General features: G+C 46.0%; 1 protein-coding gene across 1 annotated transcript in view; it reads left to right on the plus strand.

Moving 5' to 3' along the window:
• ADAM19 (ADAM metallopeptidase domain 19) overlaps nucleotides 1-24,246 on the plus strand; it is a 93,048-nt gene that overhangs the window by 30,127 nt on the left and 38,675 nt on the right. The window contains exons 4-5 of the mRNA XM_040241437.1: nucleotides 9,081-9,159; nucleotides 14,546-14,622. Of these exons, the coding sequence (XP_040097371.1) occupies nucleotides 9,081-9,159; nucleotides 14,546-14,622 (156 nt within the window). The remainder of the gene's footprint in view (nucleotides 1-9,080; nucleotides 9,160-14,545; nucleotides 14,623-24,246) is intronic.

Consider the following 24,246-nt stretch of genomic DNA (forward strand, 5'->3'; position numbering starts at 1 on the left):
GCATGGTAGAGAAAGGCTGGTTTGCAATGTTTGTCGTGTAGATTCCTCTGGTACTGTCTCCAGGCTGATGAGGCCTAAAACTGTCTCGGCTGATTAGCTTTTGTCTTTCCTGGTAGAGGACCTTTGAGAACTGATGTCTCGTTTTTAGGCAAATGGAAGGAGGACAGGGACCTTTCCTTGTATCTGCTTCTTCTCAGTTGCCTTCGGCTCAAAATGATCCTTTCACTAAAGTTGCACATCCGGGGTGCCGTGATCTGCCACCCCTTCAGCCTCCTCTAATCCTCATGAGCGAGTTGCCACGTGGAGGGCAGGAAAGCAGTACTTGCCTCCTCCGCACCACCTAGCACAGTGCCTGGCACATGATTGGCCTCAGTACATATTTGTGGAATGGCTGTTCCAAAGAGGCACTGCAAGTGCATGGCCTGAGGTTCTGAAGAGGTACCACACCTTGGCCAAGAATTCAGAGCAAATACATGATGAATTCAAGTGGGGAGGGACTTGGCCTTCTTGAGGTCACGTGCCCTGTAGTTTGTACCACATTATGCTGCTTAATAAGCATTCATTGATGAGATTTCATGAACATCCTTCCTCTCTGCCTCCTGGCAGTGTCTGGATGGCCCAGCTCTTGGATTATCTACTGCTGACGATTAGCTAACTTTATTTAGACTGATGAGTTTTGAAGCAAAATACAATTGTGTGATGTTGGTAGGTTGCTTTTGTTCTTTTTCAAATTCTACATTGGTAAGAGTAGAGGGTGGTGTGGGGAGAAGCACTGAACAGAGAACCTGATTATATATATAAAGATTTTTTTTGTTGCTGTCTGAAATTTATTCACAATCCCCCTCCTCTCCAAAAAACTGCTTTATGAGCAGGGTATGAGTCAATAGAGTGAGGGAAAAGCTGAAGAATAAGGTTTGAAAGGACAGGGTCCAGGAAGTCAGGTGGTCTCTTCTGGTGCCACCAATGGTGTGTCTCAGTTCCAGTCATTTTCACCAGGTGTCACTCATCTTGAAATTCAATGAAATGAGACCTGATTGTCCTACTTTGTCACAGCTAACTCCAGGTGACCCAACTCAGCATGTAGCAAGAGGGGAATATTTCTCTAAGTGCAAACTTGGCACTGTTTTCCCAGGAAAATGGCAGAGATACTGGGCAGTCCAGGATGACACATGTCCTCTGTGATCTAGGAAGACTTTTCAAGTTCAAACCTTCTTGACATGTGCATTTGCTGTGATTTGTCCTTTAGCATGCTGAAAAACACTGGGCAAGGTTTATCAAAGTTACTGGTTATTTAATCAGAGCCTAAAAGGGACCAGGAACTAACATTTAGGGCAGATTCGTTTGTGGTCTTCGCTTTTTGTTTGTTTGCTTTTATTCATGGGATGGCCTACCTACTCCCTTTTTCTAAGCATATTTTCAGAGGTCCTGTGGTCTTAGAGGTTTCTTTTCTTCACTTGCCCCATGTCTTATCCCCAAAGTTTACTATACAGTTTAACCACTTACTCTTGCATTGACTCTTCCCTTCGGGTTAATCTGATAATTGGTTATTTACCAGAAACTGTTTGCTAATGCACTAGGCACTTTTTGTTTTTAGCTTTCTCAGAAGTGGTAAACTTCTGAGTAGTACCCCATTTCCCCAAACTCTTCTTATCCAATTCCCTAAGTGCCTATATGGGTACTTTACAGGACACTGCAAAACAAACTTAAAAACTCTTCTTGGGTGAGCCATTCTGCAGGCCTCTTAGGTCCCTGACAGTTAAGCATCCCCACTCCAAGAGGTCAGCCCTGTTTGCACAGACAGGTTATTCATCGTGGAGGCAGCCAAGAGTGAGGCCTGAAGAGGATTAAATGAAGGCCCTGCTGACCAAAGGAGTAAACAGTGCTCATCCAAACATCCTTCGGTCAACAACACAAAAGCCAAACACAGGACCAGGAGCTGGTCGGAAGGGTGCCAGGTCTTGTAGGAACTGGGAGAAGATGTAATGAGATGCGATCCATGAAAAACAGTGTTGATTTAATGCATTGTTTGGATACTTCGTTAATAGAAGGAAAGACAACATGTTTTGGCTTTACGCCAGGCTTGTGGGTGGCACCATCTTGCTTTGTAGCACTGCTCCTGCAGCTGGCCCTCTGGCAGCCACGATGCTTGATCCAAGTGAGTGATTACAGTAGAGGAGATCTCCTACTCTTTACATCAGAAGAAACACCTCTGCCCAAGGAGTGCCTCTGCCTGTGGGCCCCTTATTTGGCTTTAGATCCTTGCCTTTGGCATGTTGCTTTGTTTCCATTCCTTTAGAGTCAGAGGTGAAATGAGCACTGCTTTGGAAGTCTTGCTTCTGAGACAGATTGAGCTCTCTCCTCCCCTTTTCTTTCTTGCTCTTTGAAAACAAAAGACAACAAAACACTACTTACTGAGTCTGTTATTTTGTCCCAAATATGGACACTGGCCATTATACTAGAATGTCACTCTCTGCTTTTCAAAAGCTCTTCCCAGTGTGTGCCTGTCCTGGGTATCACCATTTCCATTTGAGAGAAAGGGAAACTGAGGCTGAGGAGCTTGTGACATGCTAGTATTACCTCTCTAGTTAAAAAAATATGAATATAGAAATTTCCAAACATACCCAAAGGGAGAGAGACTAGTATTATTAAAACCTCAGAAACCCATTGTCTTGGGTTGAAAATTACCTGGTTTTACCCCATATGCCCATAGATGTGTGTGCCCACAGAACTTAAAAATGTCATAGCTAGTATTTTGAATGTATTTTCTCATTTGATCCTCTCAGTGGGGCTATGAGATCATAATTATCACATTGTTTATTTGCAGTCTAGGAAACAGAATTTAGGTGGCTCAAGTGAAAACAGTTCTTTTTTGGCACTAGTGAGCTTTTGTCTAAGTTTTATTTATCTAATTAATGAGGGAACCAACAAAATGATAAAACTGGTTTAAAAATTGGATAGATAGGGAAAAATATATAGGTGTATGTGTATATATACATATATATTTCAATAGTGGACAGAGAATGCTGAGATAACATTGCTCAATTACATATAAAATTGGTTACTATTCTAGGGGCAATAAAATCATAACCTTGAGGGTTGTCTTTTCTGTTAGGTGGAAATCCTTTGCATCGATGTTGTATCTTATTAAGTTTTTACAAGTTAACATCTACTCTTACAGGGTTTTACAAGAGCTGCCTTAATTAATTGTAAATAGTCTTTCAAAGCTACATTTCCCCCCATGGAGTCCAAAGAACCTCAATCAGGCTTCTCAGAGTCTGCAGTTGGTCAGTGCTCTTGTATAACATTGAAAGGCACCACCGTGATCTTTTGCCTGATTTTCAGGGTTTGAAATGACAGCTGGAGAGTGCAACTGGTACTGAAACCAACTCTGTCTGGGCCCTGGACTTGCCCTCTAGGTTGGGCTGGTGTCATCTTTAGATTTTGAGAGGGTGCTTTAGGAGGCTAGAAATGAGAAAAAGAATTAAGAATGTTAAAATTGGTATAATGGAGTAGAATTCCCAGGGCCTGAAAAAGCATCACCTGGAAAAACTATTAAAAATACAGATTTCTGAGTCCTTCTCTAGAGACTTAAATTCTCAGTGGGGCCTGGGGTTTTATATTTTTCCACAGCATTTCCGGGTGTGGTGTTACTGTGGCGAGTCCCATAATGACGGCCTTAGGAATATGAGTGAGAAATGAAAGAGCCTGTGTTAGCAGCACCACAGGTGGATGGGGTGAGGGAGCAGCTCCCCCAGAGAGGAGGAGAGGGACCGGCACAGCTTACCTCCCAAGCACTACCAGTGTATAATTGTCCCAATACTCCTGAAAGAGCCAGATACAAAACAAGACCTGGGAGAAGGAGGTGTCAGTAAAAATAGCCACTGGGGTGAGCAGACTAATGTTTGTTTATCCTGAGCTTGTCTGGGTAGGTTGTTTTTCAAGGTAGTTTGGAAATTGTTATCACTTGTCTTCACTGATTTGCTTATCTGTAGTAGCAGGGTAGGGGGATTGAACTCAGGAAGATGTTTTGCAAATTTGTTTTAGTCCTGTCACTTCTCTTTCCCCAGAAGGAGTTTTAGAGAAACTTATTTCTCTAAGTTTCTAAGAAGTTTCTTAGAAGTTTCTAAGAAGCATTTGAAATTGGTCTGACAAGTCCATAGCCTTTAAGGGCTTCCCTGGTGGCTCAGTGATAAAGAATCTGCCTGCCAAGCAGGCGATGTGAGAGTCTGATCCCTTGGTGGGGAAGATCCCCTGGAGAAGGCTCCCCACTCCAGTATTCTTGCTGGGAGAATCCCATGGAGAGAATCCCATGGACAGAGGAGGCTGGCGGGCTGCAGTCCATAGGGTCGCAAAGAGTCTATACAACTTAGCGACTAAACAATAACATATAATCATTAAAGGGACAGTTCTGGATTTGAGGCCTGTGAGCCTTGGAAAAGGTGAGTCAGGGCTGTTGAAACTGCAGCGTGTTTGGGGTCTGGCCGAGTGTACAGTTTCCAGGCCACCATGGGCAATTCTGTTGTCCTTCTCTGAAGAGTGACCTTACATTTTATGTCCAGTAGTTGGAGGACAGTTTATTTTCCCAGTTGGGTTTCAGAAGACGCAAAGAGTCGGGAGATTGCTTGAGGACTTTGGGGCCAGCGCAGCCAGGGTTTCTCCCAGAGTGAGCACTGCATTGAGCCTTGGGATGATGTGTGATCTCTGCCTGCCAATGGGCTTGTGAGCCCTGAGGGCACGGGTGGGAGGCACTTCTTCAGAAACTGCTTTTCTGTCAAAGCCAGAAAAAGGAGGGGGCAGGGTGGGAAATCTTGGACAGTCCTTCTCTCTTCCTGGATGCACATCACTCACAACTCGTTTCCTGAAAAACCTAATACACTCCAGTGGTGAGAGACGGCTTCCTGCAGATCTGCTGAGCCAGCCCCTTGTCAGAGAGGAGATGAGAACAAGATGTGGTTGGAGAAGGGACGGCTGGGCTGAGCTGGGCCGCTCAGGGGCTCTGCGGCCCTGTCTCTGAGGGGATCGTCTTTGGTGCTTAGAGCAGTGCCAAGGCACCACCTGGGCATGGGGACATAGATGGGCCTAGCTTGGGGGCACTGGGGAGCATTTAAAAGCAGAGTTTTATGAATCAGTATAATTGCACAGATGGTAGTGATGAAACATGACCCTTCCTTTTGCTTCTAGAAGGAAGGATGACCTTCCTGGCTAATATTGCAACCCCATTTGGGGAAAGGATTATTGAGAAAAAAAGCAACTGAAATAGCGCTGAAGTCCTTACATGTCCATCCTCTTTATCTTGCCCTTTGCTTTGCTACCCCTTTTCTCTTCTCTGCAGATAGTCTCACATCTAAGAGCCAGGAGCTTCCTTTTTGTGGCATTACATGTTCTTAAAACTGCTGTCATCACCATGAAATTGTTCCTTGGACTACTGCTGACAATGTTTTCATTTTATGCTTCTGCTTTCTAATATGCTTTTTCCTTCCTTGGAGAAGGAAATGGCAACCCACTCCAGTAATCTTGCCTGGAGAATTCTATAGACAGAGGAGCCTGGCAGGCTACAGTCCATGGGGCTGCAAACAGTCAGGCATGACTGAGCAACTATCACTCAGCTATCACTTCTAATACAGACAGAGCAGACAGCTGCTTAAAAAGTGGTCTGGTCTAACAGACTTGGCTTTGAAACCTGCCTCTGACGCTGTGCTGTGACAGCTTGGACAAGTTACAGGTCTTGAGGTCACAGTGTCCTCATAGGTGTGTTATGAAGGTGGAATGATTTCACACTTAAATAAATACACATGAGCTATTTTGATGGCAACTTTTTGGGGTTTCTTTAGCTCAGAAAGATACAGGGTGCGATGGATGCAGAAAGGTGAGACAGGTGGATATTTCTGAAGTTTGCCTGCCTTAAAAATATGTTGCGAACTTGCGGTTTAGGGTGGTGGTTCTGCATGAGAATCATTCACAGAGTTATTACAACAGATGTCTGGGCTCCAGTATCAGTTTCTGTGTTCTTCAGGCCATCTGGGATAAGGCCGGGCAATCTGCATTGTTTTTTGTTTTGTTTTTAACAATCTGCATTTTAAACTAGTTCCTAGGTGGTGCTGCTGCTGCTGATCCTGAAAAGGGCAGTTAGGTGGAAGAATTGTTTCATGTAGACTCAGAAGACAGAATGAGGCCGGTGGGTACAGATTACAGAAAAAGGTAGCTTTTGGTTCAGTGTAACAACTTTCTCTAACTACCGTATGCGGTCAGGAATGGAGTGGGTGGTCTGGAGATTTCCATTGCAGGATGGCCCTTTGGCAGATTCCTACACAAGGTACGGGATTCATTTGTTTGTTCATTTATCCATTCATCCACTTTTTCACAGAATAAACCTGCCTGGTGCTAGGAGCGGAGGAGAAACCTTGAACAAGGCAGCCATGTGCTCCCTGCTCTCCAGGAACACATAGTCTAGCCAGTTTGGCTTAATGATTCTTGAGGTCTCTCTCAATGCTGAGGCTCTGAGTGACAGAGGCAGAACCTCAGAACAAGAAGGTGTAGAAAGATGCTCACCCTTCTGAGGACGTGTGGCTGAGAACTGACAAGACTTTGGACTCCTCTGAGGTTGTCTGGATTGCTCTCTTTTTTGGATCATCGTGGTGTTACTAGATGAATATTCCACCCCACCCCTTAAACTCCCAAGATGTAGAAGAAGCTGAGGATGTGGTTCCAGAAGTGCACTTTGTGGGAACATTCACATCTGGCACCCGGGATGAACCATTAGATTCTGAGCTCCTGCCTGGCCATCCATTATGCAGTCTGTAAAGTAGACCACAGAAATGGGCTGCAGGAATGAGCTCATTGTTTTCTCGCCTCTTTCAAGTGATATACTGGGGAGTTTATGGCTGGGAGGAGTTGGAAGGAAATAGGTAAATTCCGCCAGTTTTTCTCAGTTCTTCCCATCACAATCCCTGTTGAAAGCAATTGTGATAATCACTAACGTTTCCTGAGCTCCACTCTGAGCCAGGCCTGATTTTAAGTTCTTTTCATGCATTATGTCATTTTACTTTGATGACAACTCTGTTGAGCAGAAGGGTTTTTGCAGAAGAGGAAACAGAGGTTCAGAGAGGTAAAGTAACTCCCTTCTGGCTATAGAGATAGTAAATGTCAGAGCAGGGGCTGAAGCTTAGTCTCTCAGATTCCACACCATGCCCTAAGCTCCTAGCATGCTCAGTGACTACCTCCTTCACTCACTCATTCATTCATTCAGTAATTAGTTAACACATCCTTCCTTTGAGTAAATGTTAAGCATCAGTATATACTGGTGAGCAAACAGCTTGGCCTCTGTCCTCTTGGGGCTTAGAGTTTATCTCCTTCAGACAAATGAGTGACTCTTCCCTTAGATCCTTGGCTGGTTAGATGTTAAGGAGAAAGAGGAAGAAAAAATCTGGCAATTTAGCTACTGACCCAAACTTGCCATGTAAATTGGAGTTTCTCTACACAAACTAGGTTTTCTGCTTTGCTTTGTTTTTACATCTGCCTGTTGGGTTTCTTTTCTTCTTGTTCAAGGCTGGATGGTGAAGGGCTTGATATCGTGCAGGAGAAGATCTCTGTGGCATTTGCCTTCTGAGTGTGCTCTGGGGGTGGAGGGGAAGCTGAGAGTCTGGAGTCCCAGAACTTAGAGCTGGAAGTGACTCTGGAGTGACCCTGGAAACCCTCTTCAGTGACCCAGTCTTGTGGGAAATGTCACCTCTTACAAAACCAGGGTGGTCCCTGAGGATTCCTTTGGCTTTCTGTGCTGGCATCAGCTTGTATTTTTTTCTTTTTTTAAAAGGCAGTTTCAGATTAGATTTTCCATTTTCAAAATAAACACATGATAATTATTTTTTTCAATCAACCAGTTTTTCAGAAATATACAGCTTACATTGTGAACATCTTCTGTAGTCCCCTGAGATCACTAGCACTACCGACAGCCATGTCCTTCTCCAGCTATTGTCAGTGCATGCCCTAGTGTATACTGCTATTACTTTTTCATTTAAAGGGATTTTAAAAGTATATACTTTCCTGAAATTTTTCATCTGACTCCATTTTACTTTATTAAAAAAAATTTTTTTTCCTGACTCCATTTTAAACATCTTTCCATAGTAAAAGATATAGATCCACTTAATTCTTTTTTGTTAGACTCCAATTTTTAATGATGCCTTCCATTAAAAACCATTTTGCTTCCTAACCTCGATTTTCTTTAGATTCATTCTGCTTTTAATGTGGCTGAACTAGTTGAAGAATCCATTTGGCATTTTTATTTCTCTTTTAACTTTCAGAGAAATTCTAAAAGCCTTATTGGGGTCACCTTGCCTTGGGCGAAGGATTCTTAACGTCAACTTCTAGAGGTCTGTAACAGGAGAGAAACCGACATCCAGGTTTAGAAAGGAAAAAAAAGAAATATTGAAAAGGTAACACACAGAACCAGGTCTCAGGAAATCTGAACCATTAAGTCTCATAAAAGATGGGCAAAGGAAACTTCCAGAATCCTTGTAGCAGGAACAAAGGAGCAGATAAATAGCTCCCATCTGTTACGTTCTTGCAGCATTACTCCATAGGCTTGGCTTGCACAGTGGGCCAAGGCTAGGTAGGATACCTTGATTGTCAATTGTCAATCTTAACAAAACCTGCAACAGGGAGGAGGGATTCCCTTAAAGAATGGTTGGTGTGCTGATACCAAAAGTTAGTGGATGTGCTGGGAAAATAATCAATTAAGGTATACAGTAGGGTCCACAGACCCTGGGAAATTCTGTGAGTGTGTTTGCACATGATCTTCCCAGGACCCAGAACAAATTAAGATCTAATATCACTGCTTTGGTGCTCAGCAGCATCTGGTTGTGGCTGAATTAAGTGATGATCCCAGTGAACACAAAATTCATAACCAACTTCATTCTGCTTTTCTTTTTATTCCTTGAGCCCTTCTGTAAGGCTGCCCTGTTTCTTCTGCATGGAGATGCCTGGGGGTGGTTCTACCAGGTTCAGTTAGGATTTCTGGCTACTGTTCCCAGGAGGGTAAAGTCTATTTTCTAAGGAGACAAATGTCTTTTTTTTATTCTATTCAGGCATCTTTTTGCTCCAGCCTACACAGAAACGCGTTATACTCCAAGTGGCGACGCTCAAACCACCAACCTGAAATCCGAGGTAAGTTCAGATCAACACATATCTCCCAGGCAGCTTCCCTGTCCCAACCCCACCCCTAGGAAGCCAGGAGAGCAGCTCAGTCAAGACAATGCCTCTGCTGAAGGAACTGTTTTCCCTGACTGAGATCCAGGGAATGAGCAGGAAAAACAACATATGAATTTGTTGCTTCATGGATTCATAATGCTTTGCTGGCTAAAAAGGTGAAATTAACCATATTTTAAGCTTATTGCATCTGATTAAAATTGATACAAATCACTGTATTACCCACATCCTAACAAAAATCTAAGTAAAAGAAATGATTTGCAGTTGTTTCAGTCAGGTGTTAGTTGCTTTTTCATATGGGTGGGTAAAGTTTTGTGGTCTGCTTTGTCAATGTGAGTTTAGGATGTGAAGATTTTCTTATTTTGTTGCTATTTTCATATTGGCTATTTTTCTCCCTCAAAGTTGAGTCTGGCTGTTAGTACAGAAATTTAAGAAAAAAATTTTTTAATTCATTTATTTTTAGCTGCATTGGGTCTTAGCAGTGTTCGGGCTCTCTAGTTGTGCTGCGTGGGCTTAGTTGCCGCCCGTCATGCAGGATCTTAGGCTTCCCTGGTGGCCCAGCAGTAAAGATTCCACCTGCAGTGCAGGAGACAAGGGTTTGATCTCTGGTCTGGAAAGATCCCCTGGATGAGGAAATGGCAGCCCACGCCAGTATTCTTGCCTGGGAATTCCCATGGACAGAGGAACCTGGTGGGCTGTGGTCCATGGGCTTGCAAAAGAGTGGGACATGATTTAGCAACTAAACAGCAACGACAGGTAGGATCTTAGGTCCCGGACCAGGGATCGAACCCACAGCCCCTGCATTGACAGCTGAATTCTTCACCACTGGGCCACCAGGGAAGTCCCTTGCACAAAAATTTGTCATTTAAAGCTGGTCTTTCAGGTTTAGTCTTTTAGTTTGCTTCATCATGCCATTTGGTCACCAGTGGACATTTAAGCTCGTGAATCACACACATTTCATGATTTGCTAGCTTTTCCTAGAGGGGACCTGTTAGAATTTGTAGGATTAGAGTCAGTTCAGTTCAGTTGCTCAGTCGTATCCGACTTGGATTAGAGTAGTGGTTCTCAATTAGGAGTGATTTTGGTTTAAGTCATTTCTTAAAAACCTTTGTTGAATATGTTGGTAACTAACATAATAAAGCAAGGAAAATATGCTTCATGATGATTTGTACCAATTTTAATCAGGTGCAAATAAACTAAAATGTTCTATTTGTTTCTTTGACCATTTTAGCCAACAAAGGATGGGAGGCTTGGCAATGGATGGAGATAGTTTGGAATGTCATGACTGGGAGGTGGCTGCTACTGTCTGGTGGGTAGGGGCCAGGGATATGCCAGTTACTCTCCAGTGCATAGGCATCCCTCCACAGCAGTTATCCTGTCTCAAATGTCAGTGGTGCCCAAGTTGAGAAATTCTAGATTTGAGTGATCCTTCTCAGACTCTGTTCTTGCCTGGAGAATCCCATGAATAGAGGAGCCTGGCAGGCTACAGTCCGTAAGGTCACAAAGAGTCGGATACAACTGAAGCAACTTAGCGCTCTTAAACTCTGTGGCAAAGAGCAGGGGTGAAGGAGAAGGGAAGATGGATGCAGGCAGGAGGAGCAGTGTCTTTTGCCTCTGGGGTCGGGCATCATGGGCTTTCATGGGGGCAGACCTGGGAGGTGTGCTGTGTAGGCAGCACAGTGCTCAGTGCCCCTCCAACAGCTTCCTGTGGAACCCAAGACTCCCACATGACCCTGTCTTTAAAATAGCCCTGCCAGTCTTTAGAATAGCCTAGAAGACAATGACAGCCACTGTCAGTTGTTAACAGCACAGATGAGTTGATCAGATCACCCTTGAGTGAGGAGAGGGACACAGGACAGTTATGTTTCGGTGGGGTCTGTGAGCTCTGAAGTAAGTAGGTACTGCGGGGCTATGTTGGATCTTTGGATGTGAGAATCAGTGCTGCCTTCCTCACTGAGACCTTCCTGGATGGGGAGGGAGTGGCCAGTGCCTGCAGCAAAGTAGCCCGTGTCCTTTCATCTCTGGGGGAGCTGGCCTCAGCTGTGGCTCCACACCTTTTTCATGGCCCCTGGTTGAAACTTCTTCCTCACTTCAGACTTCAGTTCTCTGTCTCTGAAGAGATGGGAGGGGACGGACAAGCCCCGGAAGCCCCTCGCCATTATGACCTCACAAAGCACCCTCCTCTGCGTTGGGCTCTTGCACTTCTGTACCCAGAGCCGAAGAATGGGTCTCAGTGCATGAGTTTGCCATGAGCTCATGCTTCCTGCTATGAAAGCCCCCTCAGGGTGGCCCCCTCAGGCCGAGAGACTGAGAAGGAATGCGATGACTTCATGGCTGTTGTGTTCATGTACTTGTTCTTTGTGCTCTCAGGATTGGGCAGAGATGCTGTGAGGGCCTTTGACAAACAGAGGGCAGTGAGAGCACTTCCCCTCCCTCCCAGACAGCCCCTCCTTCCCAAAGGTCTCGTTGACCAGTGTGCATCCCAGCTGAAGTAGGGGTGACTCTGTTTTCTTGTTCAGTACATCCCCTCCTGCTGGGGTCTTGCAAAGCCCCCACCCAGCCCCGGGGTTTCCCAGTCAGTATTCTTATTTGGGAGTTGAAGACCCAAAGAGAAATGGGAATGGAATAAACCACTTAGCTTCAGCTGACCCAAGTGTTGTAGACCACACTCTCTCACAAAACTTGGCTGGGGGTAGTGGGAGTTCTGGGAACCTGATCCTGCTCGTTGCCAGGCCCGTGGGTTCCAGCCCTGATCTAGGTCAGGTCACTGGGGGAATGGTGTGTTCCAGTAGAACAAATTGCAGAGTTTGGGGTCTGAAGCCAGGGTTTTAGTCTTGGCTTTAACCAGCTGTGTGACCTGAAAAACCCTTTCAGCCATATTAACGTTGAGTTTCCTCATCTGAAAATTGGATATGCTAAGATATGACTCTCAGGGATATGGAAGGGTAAGATGAATCACTGACTTTTATGGGAATTTATAAGCATCTCTTCCAACATTACATTTTACAGATGAGGAAATTGAGAGGAGATGGGAAAAAGGAGCATGCTTTTTTGCTTGCTCTCAGCAGCAAGGCTTAGACTAACACTTCAGTCTGAGTCAGTGTTGAAAGATAATAAAGCTTTTTATTTTTCTTTTGAATGTTTATTTGACTGTGCTGGGTCTTAGTTGCAACATGGAAACTCTTAGTTGCAACACGTGGGATCTAGTTCCCTGACCAGATATTGAACCCCGGCCTCCCTGCCTTGGGAGTATGGAGTCTTAGCCACTGGATCTCCAAGGTCCCAATAATAGAGCTTTGACAAATTAAGCCCATGTACTTTGCTGGGTCTGCTTTTGCTAAGATAGGCTGAGCGTGGAGCCTGAAATCAGGCTGCTGGGGTTTGCATCTCCACTTTGCACTGTGGTCCTGTGAATGACTTGAAACCTCTCCAACTTTAGTTGAGAGTGAGAATAACAGTATCTACCTCATAAGACTATGATCAAAATTAAAGGGAAAAAAAAAAATCTATGTAAGTTGTTTATCCAGGAGCAGTAGCTGGGTAGATGTTAGCTCTTGTTGTTAATAACAGTAAATGGCAGGCATTATTATGTCACACGGTGATGTGTGTGAAGACCCTTTATATATTTAAAGCATGTCACACTGCAGTCACACCTACAGCTGGGCGGTACTGGAACTGGAGAATGTAGACAAATGGCTTACTTAGCTGTCTCCTGGTTCACATGCCTGCCTGCTGGGGACCAGGGAACAACCGCAGTCAAGTGTGGTCCTGGTGATGGCTCACTCAGACTGTTGTTATGTGGGTGAATGCCGGACATTTCTGATTGGCCCTGCTCGCAGGACGCTGGTGGGGAAAGATAAGGCTTCCGTATCTGCAACTACATAGTTTACATCCTTTTTAAGACCTTAGAACCAGACTGCGCTCTGGTGATTTTACTTTTTTTCTCTTTGCTCCAACTTATCTCTTTTGACCTATTTGGGACAAAGTTTATAGGAATGTGTCCCTTGTTATCTATCACCCATAGATCTGCTGAGGACAGCCCTGGTTTGTGTCCATCTGTCTGGTTTAGCGCTTTATCACTCTTGGCAGAGTCCTGCTTTGCCTCATAAATACTCTGGCTACCCTACTTATCAAACATTCTGCTGACACCTCAAACTTTATTTCAAGCCATTCTTTATGATTTGTATTTCTGTATGACTTTTAAACTACTACTGGCTCTCACAAGACACTAAGTCCTACAAAGTCTGGACTCTACTCACGGTTGTGTCTTAGGGCCTAGCCCCGGGCCTGGCACCTCACAGTGTGTAGCCAGGAGGAATCCAGCTGGGTTGGGAAGGCCAGATGGCCGTGACATATGCCCTGGTGAGAGCACAGCAGCAGGCCTGCAAGTGTCCATGGACACAGGTGCAAAATAAGGTCTGGTCCAGGTATGCAGGGGATTCAAGGGAGGCAGGGAAGATGGGTGATAGATCAGTTTCCTAGAGCCGCTGCAGCAAAGTACTGTAATCTTGGAGGTTTAGGACAATTAGAAATGTGTTCTTTCATATCACTGAAGGCTAGAAGTTCAAAACCAAGGCCATGCTCTCACTGTAGTCTCTAGGGAAGGATCCTTCGTAGCCTCTTGCAACTTCTAGTGGCTCCTGGCCATACTTGGTGCCCACTGGCTTCTAGTTTCATCACTCTAATCTCTGCCTCTACCTTCAAACGGCCTTCTTCTTGGTGTGTGTGTATCAGTGTCCTTTTCTCTTTTTATAAGGATTCTAGTCCAGTATTGCCTCATCTTGATTTAATTACATCAAGACTCTGTTCCAAGTAACATCACATTCTGAGGTTTTGAGTAGATATGGATTTTTTTTTTTGTCTGTACCACATGATCGGTGGGATCTTAGTTCCCCGATAGGGATCAAACCTGTACCCCCTGCACTGGAAATGCAGAGTGGGTAGATGTGAATTTTGGTGGGGACACAGTTCAGCTCTCATGGGGGGTGGTCACAGAGGTGACTCTAGTGGTGAGGCAAGCTTTTCGGAAGCCAGTGTTTCCTGTGACCAGCATCATGTTATAGAAAGAGATCTGAAATTCTGGCTTCTCCAACCAGCAGAGAGACCTTCAGCAAATCCCTTTGCTTCTCTGAGTCTTGGCTTCTTCATCGATTCAGTGGGGATGATGGCATCCGCCCTGTCCCTCCTCCCAGGAATATCATGAGGATCAAATAAAACAGTGGCTGGGAAAGCTCTTTGCAGATCTAAGGTTACGGTAGGTGTACAGTCGTCCCTGACTGTCTCAGGATGCCAGCATGCTGCCTTGTAGTGTCCTGTGGTCTGACTGCCACTCTCTCCTTGCTAGGATCACTGCTTTTACCACGGGACAGTGAGGAAGGCGGAGCAGTCCAGTGTCACGCTGAGCACCTGCCGGGGAATGAGGTAAGAGGCCCTGCCGTGCGAGGGGCCCCTGGCTCTCTCCCCAAGAAAGGAATGCTGAGGACAAGTGGGGCTGGCCTTGGGCAGGGACTTTGAGAAGCTGTCCATAGAGAATGTGTGCAAGCCAGCTCAGAAAGGCTGAGCTTGGGAGGGATAAGGGAAATGATAATCCTTCATGATGATGATAAAAATAACCCACAAATTCACTGGGACTGAGCATACTCTTTCCTGAGGAACTTGAGGTTTTATTATTATTTGAGTATGGGGAAGCCAATGGAGTAGGAGACAGCTGCCATTAGAAAGATGGTTGTACTCAAGATCCCAAGAGGTTGGGGCGTGCCATGCTTGGTGGGGGGCCCAAGGGTCACTCAGGAGGCAGAGGGGTAGAAGGGAATATGGGCAAGAGTCTTTATTATGGTTTTTATGGGAAGGAACAGGCAAGGTGGGGTAAGCAGCTTGGGATTGGCTAGTTTTAATAGTTTCAGTGGGATCTGGGGCATGGGGCTGTCGCTAGGTGCCTGGTACCTGGCCCTGGGGTGAGCAGGCAAGGGGGTGGTGGCCCAGAGCATTAGATCCCCATTGGAGCAGCATGCTGTGCTCACTGGGTGAGTTCTGTCTCAGGGAATTGGCTAACCCTGGGGACAGGGGCAAGGCCCCAGATGTCAAAGCACCAAAATACAGGACGTAAAGGAAATGGTTCATACACTTGAAATTGATGAGTTTGAGCATTTATTCCCACTTTTTTGCTCTTCTCCAGTAGAAGTGCTTATAAGCAGTAAAAAGGGAAATGGGCAGCTAGTGAAAAGAGCAGGAAGAGAAGGGAGGAGCAAGGATAATCTTCAGGACAGGAAATGAGGTGAAAAGTTCCATCTAGATGGCATGTTGGAAAGAGAGTGACTTCATTCTGTGAGCCAGACACCCTGGCTTTGAGCCAATAGCAGTTGACCAGCTAGGTCACTAGTAAAATGTGGGTAAGGGAAATAGACCTCTGTCATGTTGTGAGGGTTGCACATTGAGATAGCACAATAGCATAGATTGTGCTAATAGATAGCTAACCGGCCCGTACATACGGGCACTTGGTTACCTTCCAGACCCTTGCTTCTTAGGTGAGGCCCACAGAGAAGCATCATCAACATCACCTAGGAGCTTGTTCAAATGCAGTATCTCAAGTCCCACCCAGACCTGCTGGATCTTAACCTGTATTTTACCAGGATCCCCAGACGACTCGTGTGCAAGTTATAGTTTATACCTGAGTATGTATGTCCCTTGAGAATATGAATTCTGTCTCAATATCTGTTTCTCTCCTCCAGCCTACCCTGGTGCTTTACATATAGTAGGATTTACACGTCTATTGAAGTAATATCATTTATTTATACTCTTCCCGCCCTCCCTTCCTTTTGGAAAAGGGATGATGATTTGAAAAACCTAATTGTCTATACTAATTGCCTCAGTTTTAATTGCCTATACTATGTAGTACCCAGTGTGTTGGTAAACTAGCTCTGTGAAAACAAAAACAGAAGTAAAGCCCTTGTTTTTAGCAGTTGCCAATATAGTGATAAAAATATTCCCACCATGACCAATTCAAAGCTCTCAATGTGATGTTACTAAAGGCGTCATTGGGAAGATTTACACATGTTAGCTCTCATGAGCCAGAAGGAGGTGTTTCTATGTGTACCCCTCCTCTCTCTTGATTGATTCAGTCAATAATTGTTTCTTTTTTTAAATTAATTTTTATTGGAGTATAGTTGATTTGCAGTGTTTTGGGTTAGTTTCGGCTGTACAGTAAAGTGAATCAGTTTTATGTATCCACATATCCACTCTTTTTTAGTTTCTTTTCCGATATAGGTTACTAGGGGTATTGAGTAGGGTTCCCTGTGCTGTACTGTAGGTACTTATTAGTCATCTGTTTTATATACAGTAGTGCGTATGTGTCAGTCCCAATCTCTCAGTGTACCTCTTCCCCCGCTTTTCCCCATTGGTAACCACAAGTTTGCTTTCTGCGTCTGGGACTCTGTTTCTGTGTTGTAAATGAGTTCATTTGTACCATTTTTTTAGATTCCTCATATAAGTGATATCATAGTATTTATCTTTGACTTACTTCACTCATTATGGCAGTCTCTAGGTCCATCCTTGTTGCGGCAAATAGCATTATTTTGTTCTTTTTTATGGCTGAGTAATATTCCATTTTATATATGTACTACAGCTTTTTTTTATCCGTTCATCCATCAATGGACAATTAATGATTGCTCCTTTCATTCAGCAAATTAATATTGGCTGTCTGTTCTCTGCCAGTGCCCCACACAGGTGGAGGGAAGACAGGCATATAAAAGGAGTTTCCTGAGCCCTCAGTCTTGTCTGTAAAGTGGGCATGGATGATAGGCATGGTAGAGAATGCTAAGTGCTAAAGCATGCAGACAGGATTATTGTCATCTTACCACAGTGAAGCCATTCTGAGACTCACCCAGGCTTGCATGCCAACGTGAGGCCCATCATGCTGCTGATCCCACGTGTTTGTTTATAAATCGAGCCATGTCTCCTCTGTAAGGCTTCAGGCTGAGTCGGCCAGAGGGAATTAGGCAGGAAACAAGCTTTGGCTGGGAGGCCATAACAGTGGCCCCAAATCCCCTGCCCAAGTGACCTGATTGAGCCCAGCCAACTCCCAGTGGTGTTTACAGGCCCAGCCACCGCCACCTGCAGCCTGCAAGTAAACAACGTCTGTCCCAAGGAGGACAAAAGGGAACATGCAGGTGCGACTCACTTCTCTCTGCCTCTTCCTTTGTCTTCTTGGTCTGCAGCAGTGGGAACTTGGCCCAGCCACTTATAAATCATTCCCACAGCCATGCTGACAGGGGAGAACCGAGTGAGCCATCCATGTGTTTCTGTTTTGCACACTTACCTCTGGTGGGGTCCACCCGCCTTATTTTCCCAGCCTTCTCGCTACACACCTTAAGAAACCAAGGATGTCTGTGGGCCTGACTGATTTAAGAGCTGGAAACGCAAGACAGATGGCTCAATTCGGACTCTGGAGAAGGAGCAGCTGCAGCAGCAGCAGGCTTCAAACCCATGTAGCCCTCACGTTGTCCCCCCACCAAGGCTCATAAAGTGATGCTGCAATGGAAAATCTCCATAGCAATTGTGCTTCTCTCCTGGAAACAAGCACTTTGTGATTTGGAGAAAGTAGGTAGGATTTATACCAAGTGGGATCCTCAGGGTGATGATCCAAATCCAGAGGAATTCAGCTGAGTTTCTAGGCTGTTGCTGGGTCCCCTCTTCTCCCCCAAGCAGTTCTTTAGGCTAATTTAACTGAAGAAGTAATACAGGATCATAGTAAAAATAAATTCAAATAATACAAGAATGTACAGTGGAAAAGGTCTCTTCCTGTTTCCTGAATCCCTCTCCCCAGTGGTAGTCATTGTTAACTACTTTCTTGTGTTTCCTTTCAGAAATACTCCTTCCAAAAAGGAACATGGATATGTGATATAATGCTTTGTGACCTTGCTTAGGCCACTGACCCCTTTGAGATTTGAGTGGCAGCTGTAGATACTTACAGACTACACCAAGGAAAAGATGTGGCACACCATTTCTTAGGGATGTTTAGTATCCACTGGAGAAGGGCACGGCCACCCACTCCAGTATTCTTCCGTGGACAGAAGAGCCTGGCTGGCTACAATCCATGGAATTGGAAGGAGTCGGACATGATTTACCAACTGATAACAGCATAGTATCCACAGTCCCCAAGCCTTTCTTCAATGAAGGACTCATCTTCTAAATGTCCTGCACAACATGTTGTGTGCACAAATGCTTTGCAGATTCACACAAAGTAGTAATGTTAGGAGCAGTGATTATTTGTGAGGAGATCTAGGCATTACTGGGCTGAGATGTCCTTGACTGAACCTGTGGGATTTGATTGACACTGTGTGTACTTGCCCATGTGTGTGTCCCCAGCTTACCCCGCTCACTGTCTGTCTGTCAGCAGGAGAGGTATTGATTGCAGTAAAAACATTTTTTTTAACCTGAATGATCAGTCTATTTGTAAAGAAATACTCATTAAAAATGATCATTATATAGCTAATGGGTGTGTTAAACATTCAATTAATACAAAGAGTGTAAAACTAAACGAAGTGAAAATTCTTTATCCTGTCCTGCCCTTTCAGTCAACCTCATTTCCCATCTGTAATCACTGTTGGAGGGGTATACATAATTGAAATATGTAATTGTGTGAATATATATATATATATGATTTTTTTAATCCAAATGAGATTACCCTGTACATACCATTCTGTTAGTTTTCTGCCTCCTCAATTTAACATCATGTCTTAGACACACATAGATCAAACTCATTCATTTAATAGGTGCATAGTATCTTATGTACTAATGTCTGGCAGGTTTAATTACATGTAGAGTTTCTCAGAGACACAGAGTAGATCACCTGTAGTCATCTGATGCATTGCTCGGATTATAGCAGATGTGTCCTTGTGCTCTGGGGCCCACACTCACTGTGCTTACACCTTACCCCGGCTCCCTGGACTCAGACTCTGTGGGGGAGAGTACGAAGCTGAGAGTGAGCACAGGAGGATGTGTGTGAACGTGTGTGTGATGGCTTAGAAGGAGCTCACAGTTCAGAGTCAAGAGATCTGAGTTCAGATCTCGCCTCACACCTCTCAGCTGTGTGATCTGTTGAGTGTTTCTCTCCCTGTTTGATTTCATTTCCTTCTGGCTTTACACTGGCCAGGCTGTTGCCTCCCATGAGCCTCACTCAGCCCAGATGGTGCCCATGGGGCAGGAGTGAGTCCTGGCTGGGGGACTGAGGGTGGCGGCAGGGCCCCGCCCATAAGTAATGATGCCGGACAACAGGAGGCCTGGGATATGCCCCTAGCTCCTCACTCAGTGACCTTGGGCACATTCCTGTGTCTCTGGGTTTTTGTTCCTCTTGTCCGAGAAAGGAGGGTAGACCAGACCATGAAAAGGATCCTTCAGTGTCGGAAGTTCTGTGCCACAGGGAGAGTAGGCAGAGTTTTGGGAGGCGGGTCGCCTGGGACAGAAGAAGCCAGTCTCTGCCTGTCTGCCCCTTTGCCCACCTGGCCTTCCTGCTGCAGAACAAATAAGGCGGCCACCTGTGTGTCAGGCACCGAGTAAACCCTCGCAGGGCAGCGTCAGGTTGTGCCAGGTGTGGATTCTGGAGTCAGGCAGTTGCTGCTTTAAAGCCTGATGCCTTGCTTCAGATCTCTCGCATTAGTTTTCTCATCTATGAAATGGGAGCAACAGTAGTGACGTCATTGGTAGGTTTACACTAGGTGATGAGTGCAGCCTCCTTGAGAGCAGGGATTTTTTTTTTTTTATAAGCCTGCTGCATCCCCAGTGCCTAAAACTGTTCCTGGCACACATTAGGTACACACAGCACACATGTGTTGAATGGCTACTGATAAGATGCCTTGTACCAGTCAGGTGTATAATACGTGCCCAATGACTGTTAGCTGTCCTTTTAAAATATTACCCTAATGGTTAGTAAGCACTGCCTATGACTTCATTTTTCGTAGCAGCCCTGTGAGAGGGCGGTCTTGTTGAGTGCCGTGCCCCACAGCTAGCAGACAGCAGAGCCAGACTTTGATCCAGGTATGTCCCCCCTCCTGAGCCCAGGCTCTGCGCTTGTGCCTTGCCACCCCCATCCCAGAGGGATCACATCACCCATGTGCCTTCTTGGCTCCCCTCAGTGCTGCCTTTGAAACTCCCTCCTTCTCACTTGCATGCACATTTTGAGGAAAGGAAAGAAGGGTGATGGAGTGATTACCTCTTAAGGAAGCTCTGGGTGTAGCCTTGTAGGCTGTGTCCCCTTTAGGTTTAGCTCCGAATGGACTAATTCCCAAGAAGCTGTTCTCAAAACTAGGTCCTGGAAAGATGCATTTGGGCGAGTCCAGCAGTCATTCAGGGGTTAAATCCGCTGCCTGCCTGACCTGCCCTGCCAGGCTTCCTCTGTACAATTTCATTTGTATCAAGCTCTCAACAATGAGGAATAGGATGCAGAGCAGAGTGGAGAATTGCGTGTGAGGTCCTGGCCACCCAGCCTCCTGGGTCCCCCTCCCGAGCCCCCACCTCCACCCCCAGGCGAAGCTCTGCCAGTGCTTACATTTCACAAATTAGATCAACAGAGATGTTTAGGAGGAGAAATGACTGGGGAGTGCTCAGGGAAGGACAGTTAGCAGGGCTTGGGGGTGGTGAGAGGGGAGGCCCCTAGGAACTAGGTCCTCACATGTCCCCCCACTCTCAAAGCTGGCTTCCCTATGACGTGCTGGGGCCCCTGCCTGCCTCTTCTCCACCCTTGGGAGTAGGGGGATGGCAGCTGTGACACAGGCAAGTTTTGGGGGACCGCATGAGGGAGGGGCAGAGAGCAGCCACAGAGTCCTATTGCTCAAGGACCCTCAGGGTCACTCTGAGCTTGTGTTTCTCCAGTGGTAATCTGCCCACTCCCTGGAACAGCATTGCTTGGAGCTCCGTGAAAAGACGGGCCCCTCCAGAGCCTGGGCTCCAGGTCAGAGCTGCTGAGTGTGACTGTGCAGGGGCTTGCGTGGGGCTTGCTCACAGTGCAGATGCTCAGACTACAGAATCTGCAGTTCCTAGACTGGGCCTGGATACAGGCCTTCCCCGGCCCCTCCCCCTGTGCTTGTGCAGTAGGTCCTGTTGGATACCTGTTTTATATATTGTATATGATTGTACGTCAATCCCAGTCTCCCAGTTTATCCCGATTCTCTATGTCTGTGTCTCTATTTTTGCTTTGCAAATAGGTTCATCTGTTTTTTCTAGATTCCACGTATATGTGGTAATATACAATATTTGTTTTTCTCCTTCTGACTTACTTCACTCTGTGTGACAGTCTCTAGGACATAGACATTTTAAATACATTCTGTAGAATATTCTAATGGATAGCTCTGGGAGCTTTTATCCTGTTATCTCTGACTCATAGGTTTGGAACTCACTGATAGAGGCAGATAGCACAGAGGTTAAGGGAGTAGGGTCTAGACTCTGCCAGACCTTAAGTTTTTGGCCACACAATACCCAGGAGAGTTTGTGAATTAATCTCTCTGAGGCTCAGTTTCCTTATCTATAAAATGGGAGCCATGATGGTGCTTTATAGCATTAATGTGGGAATGAAATAAGAACAATTGTATGCAGAGCCCTTGGCATATAATTGTGTGCTAAGTCACTCCTTTGTGTCTGACTTTTCATGACCCCGTGGACTGTAGAGCCCTCCAGGCTCCTCTATCCATGAAATTCTCCAGGCAAGAATACTGGAGTGGGTAGCCATTTCCGGTAATCTGCAATGCCTGCATTGCCAGGGGGACTCTTTACTCCAGACTCTTTACTCTGGGAAGCCTGGCACATAATTAACTCTCCCCAAAATGGTGTCTAAAAAGGAAAAGTAGACAGTGCCTCTCCCAGCTGGTGTCTTACTTCAGACAAGCGAGTTGGGTGATGGCCAAGCACACCTCAGAGGAGAGTTGCTGATTTTTGTCACTGATAGCCACTCTACAGGGCTGTTGTGACAGAGGCAGAGTGAAGTCATGGTTAAGATCCCAGGACAGAGAACCAGGCTTTGTCTGTATGACTTTGGTCAGTTAATTAACCCCTCTGAGCCTTAGTTTCGGAGAAGGCAATGGCACCCCACTCCAGTACTCTTGCCTGGAAAATCCCATGGACAGAGGAGCCTGGTGGGCTGCAGTCCATGGGGTCGCTAAGAGTCGGACACGACTGAGCGACTTGACTTTTACTTTTCACTTTTTTGCATTGGAGAAGGAAATGGCAACCCACTCCAGTGTTCTTGCCTGGAGAATCCCAGGGACGGGGGAGCCTGGTGGGCTGCCGTCTATGGGGTCGCACAGGGTCGGACACGACTGAAGCGACTTAGCAGCAGCGGCAGCCTTAGTTTTCTCATTTGTAAAATGAGGATAATATTTGTAAGAATCATAGAAGTTTGTGTGAATAGTAAAATACTTAGCACAGTGCATGGTCAATAGCACAGACTCAGTGATTTATAACCAGCTCGATTGCTGTTCACTGTGCACTGGAATCCTGTGTGGTCTCTGTCCTATTTGGCCTAGAGGATTGTTCAGGCGATGCCCTGTCAGCTACACTGGGACTTTCCACCCACTGAGTTATTTCCATAGCCACAGCAGAATGCAGACAAAGCTGTCACCTGGTTTGTGGTCAGGCCCTTTGCTTCCAGTGTTTGCAGCCTTTGGGGGAAACTGAGGGGTCGGGAGGGGCCTTGGTCAGCCGAGATGAGCAGATAGCTTGGGAACAGGATGCCCACAGCAGCTCTGCCCTCTGCCCTTTCCCGTCTGGACTCAGGAGCGGACATGACCCTTGGTCTTTGCTCCATCCCCACCCCCAGCTGTTCAGGGAGCACCTTAGGTGTCCCGCTGGGGGCTGGCTCAGGATTGCTGTGTCAGCCTGGGTGAGGCAGCCGGAAAGTCGTCAGCTCCCTGGCACTGGAACGAGGTCAACCGGAGATGGATTCCAGGAAGGGCTGCTGCTGACTAGGACCTGGCGCTGTCTCTTGAGAGCCTCGCAGGCTCTTCCCAAAGGGCAAAACCTGGGCGGGGACCTGGAGGGGTCCAGGGTAGGGATGGAAGCTGAGACAGTCTAAGAGAGGTCCTGCCAGGTCCTTTACCTTCTGAAATTTCTGGGTGGATAAAGCCTGAGGTTTTGGAGCACACAAAATGCTATGGGACTCCTGGGATTCATTACTGGGATCTTCCTTCCCCAGAGCCCTGGTCACATTCCGTTGCTCTAGTTTTCATCTTGTAGAGTCAAGGATGGTAGATACATACCTGCTACATGGGCCTCTGCTGTCCCTTCCACTGATATTGGTGATAGTGATTGATAATAAGTCATGGCACTCTTTCTCACCGAATCCAGATAAAGGGCCCAGAAGCCTCAATGATGCAGCATTCCATGCAGCTGTGTCCAATCCATCAGGGCTAAGGGTGGGGAAAGCTTTTTGCCTTCTCTGTTACACGCTGCTGCTGCTGAGCCGCTTCAGTCGTGTCCGACTCTGTGACCCCATAGACAGCAGCCCACCAGGCTCCCCCGTCCCTGGGATTCTCCAGGCAAGAACACTGGAGTGGGTTGCCATTTCCTTCTCCAATGCATGAAAGTGAAAAGTCAAAGTGAAGTTGCTCAGTCGTGTCTGACTCTTTGCGACCCCATGGACTGCAGCCTACCAGGCCCCTCTGTCCATGGGATTTTCCAGGCAAGAGTACTGGTGTGGGGTGCCATTGCCTTCTCCACTGTTACATGCTACAGTGATTTACTCCTATGTTCAGACTCTAAGCTCCATGAGGGCAGGAATCTTATCTGTCCTGTTTACTACTCCATCCTTAGCAACTAGCACAATGCCTGACATAGCAGGAAGCATTTGTGGAATGAATCTTTGTCTGTCCCCAAATGGAATGTGAGTTACTCAAGGACAAGGATTGTGTCTAGATTACATCTAACACAGAGTAAGGACTCAATGAGTGAAAGAATATAATGAACAAATATACATCTTTATTCTGAGTTCAAGGTTAGCATATGTAACCCAGAGAAAAAAGTAGTCACATATGTTTGGTTGTGGCCACCACCTCACCACAG

The sequence above is a fragment of the Oryx dammah genome, unplaced genomic scaffold (genome assembly GCF_014754425.2).
Source record: "Oryx dammah isolate SB20612 unplaced genomic scaffold, SCBI_Odam_1.1 HiC_scaffold_5, whole genome shotgun sequence".
In the NCBI taxonomy this organism is placed as follows: Eukaryota; Metazoa; Chordata; class Mammalia; order Artiodactyla; family Bovidae; genus Oryx; species Oryx dammah.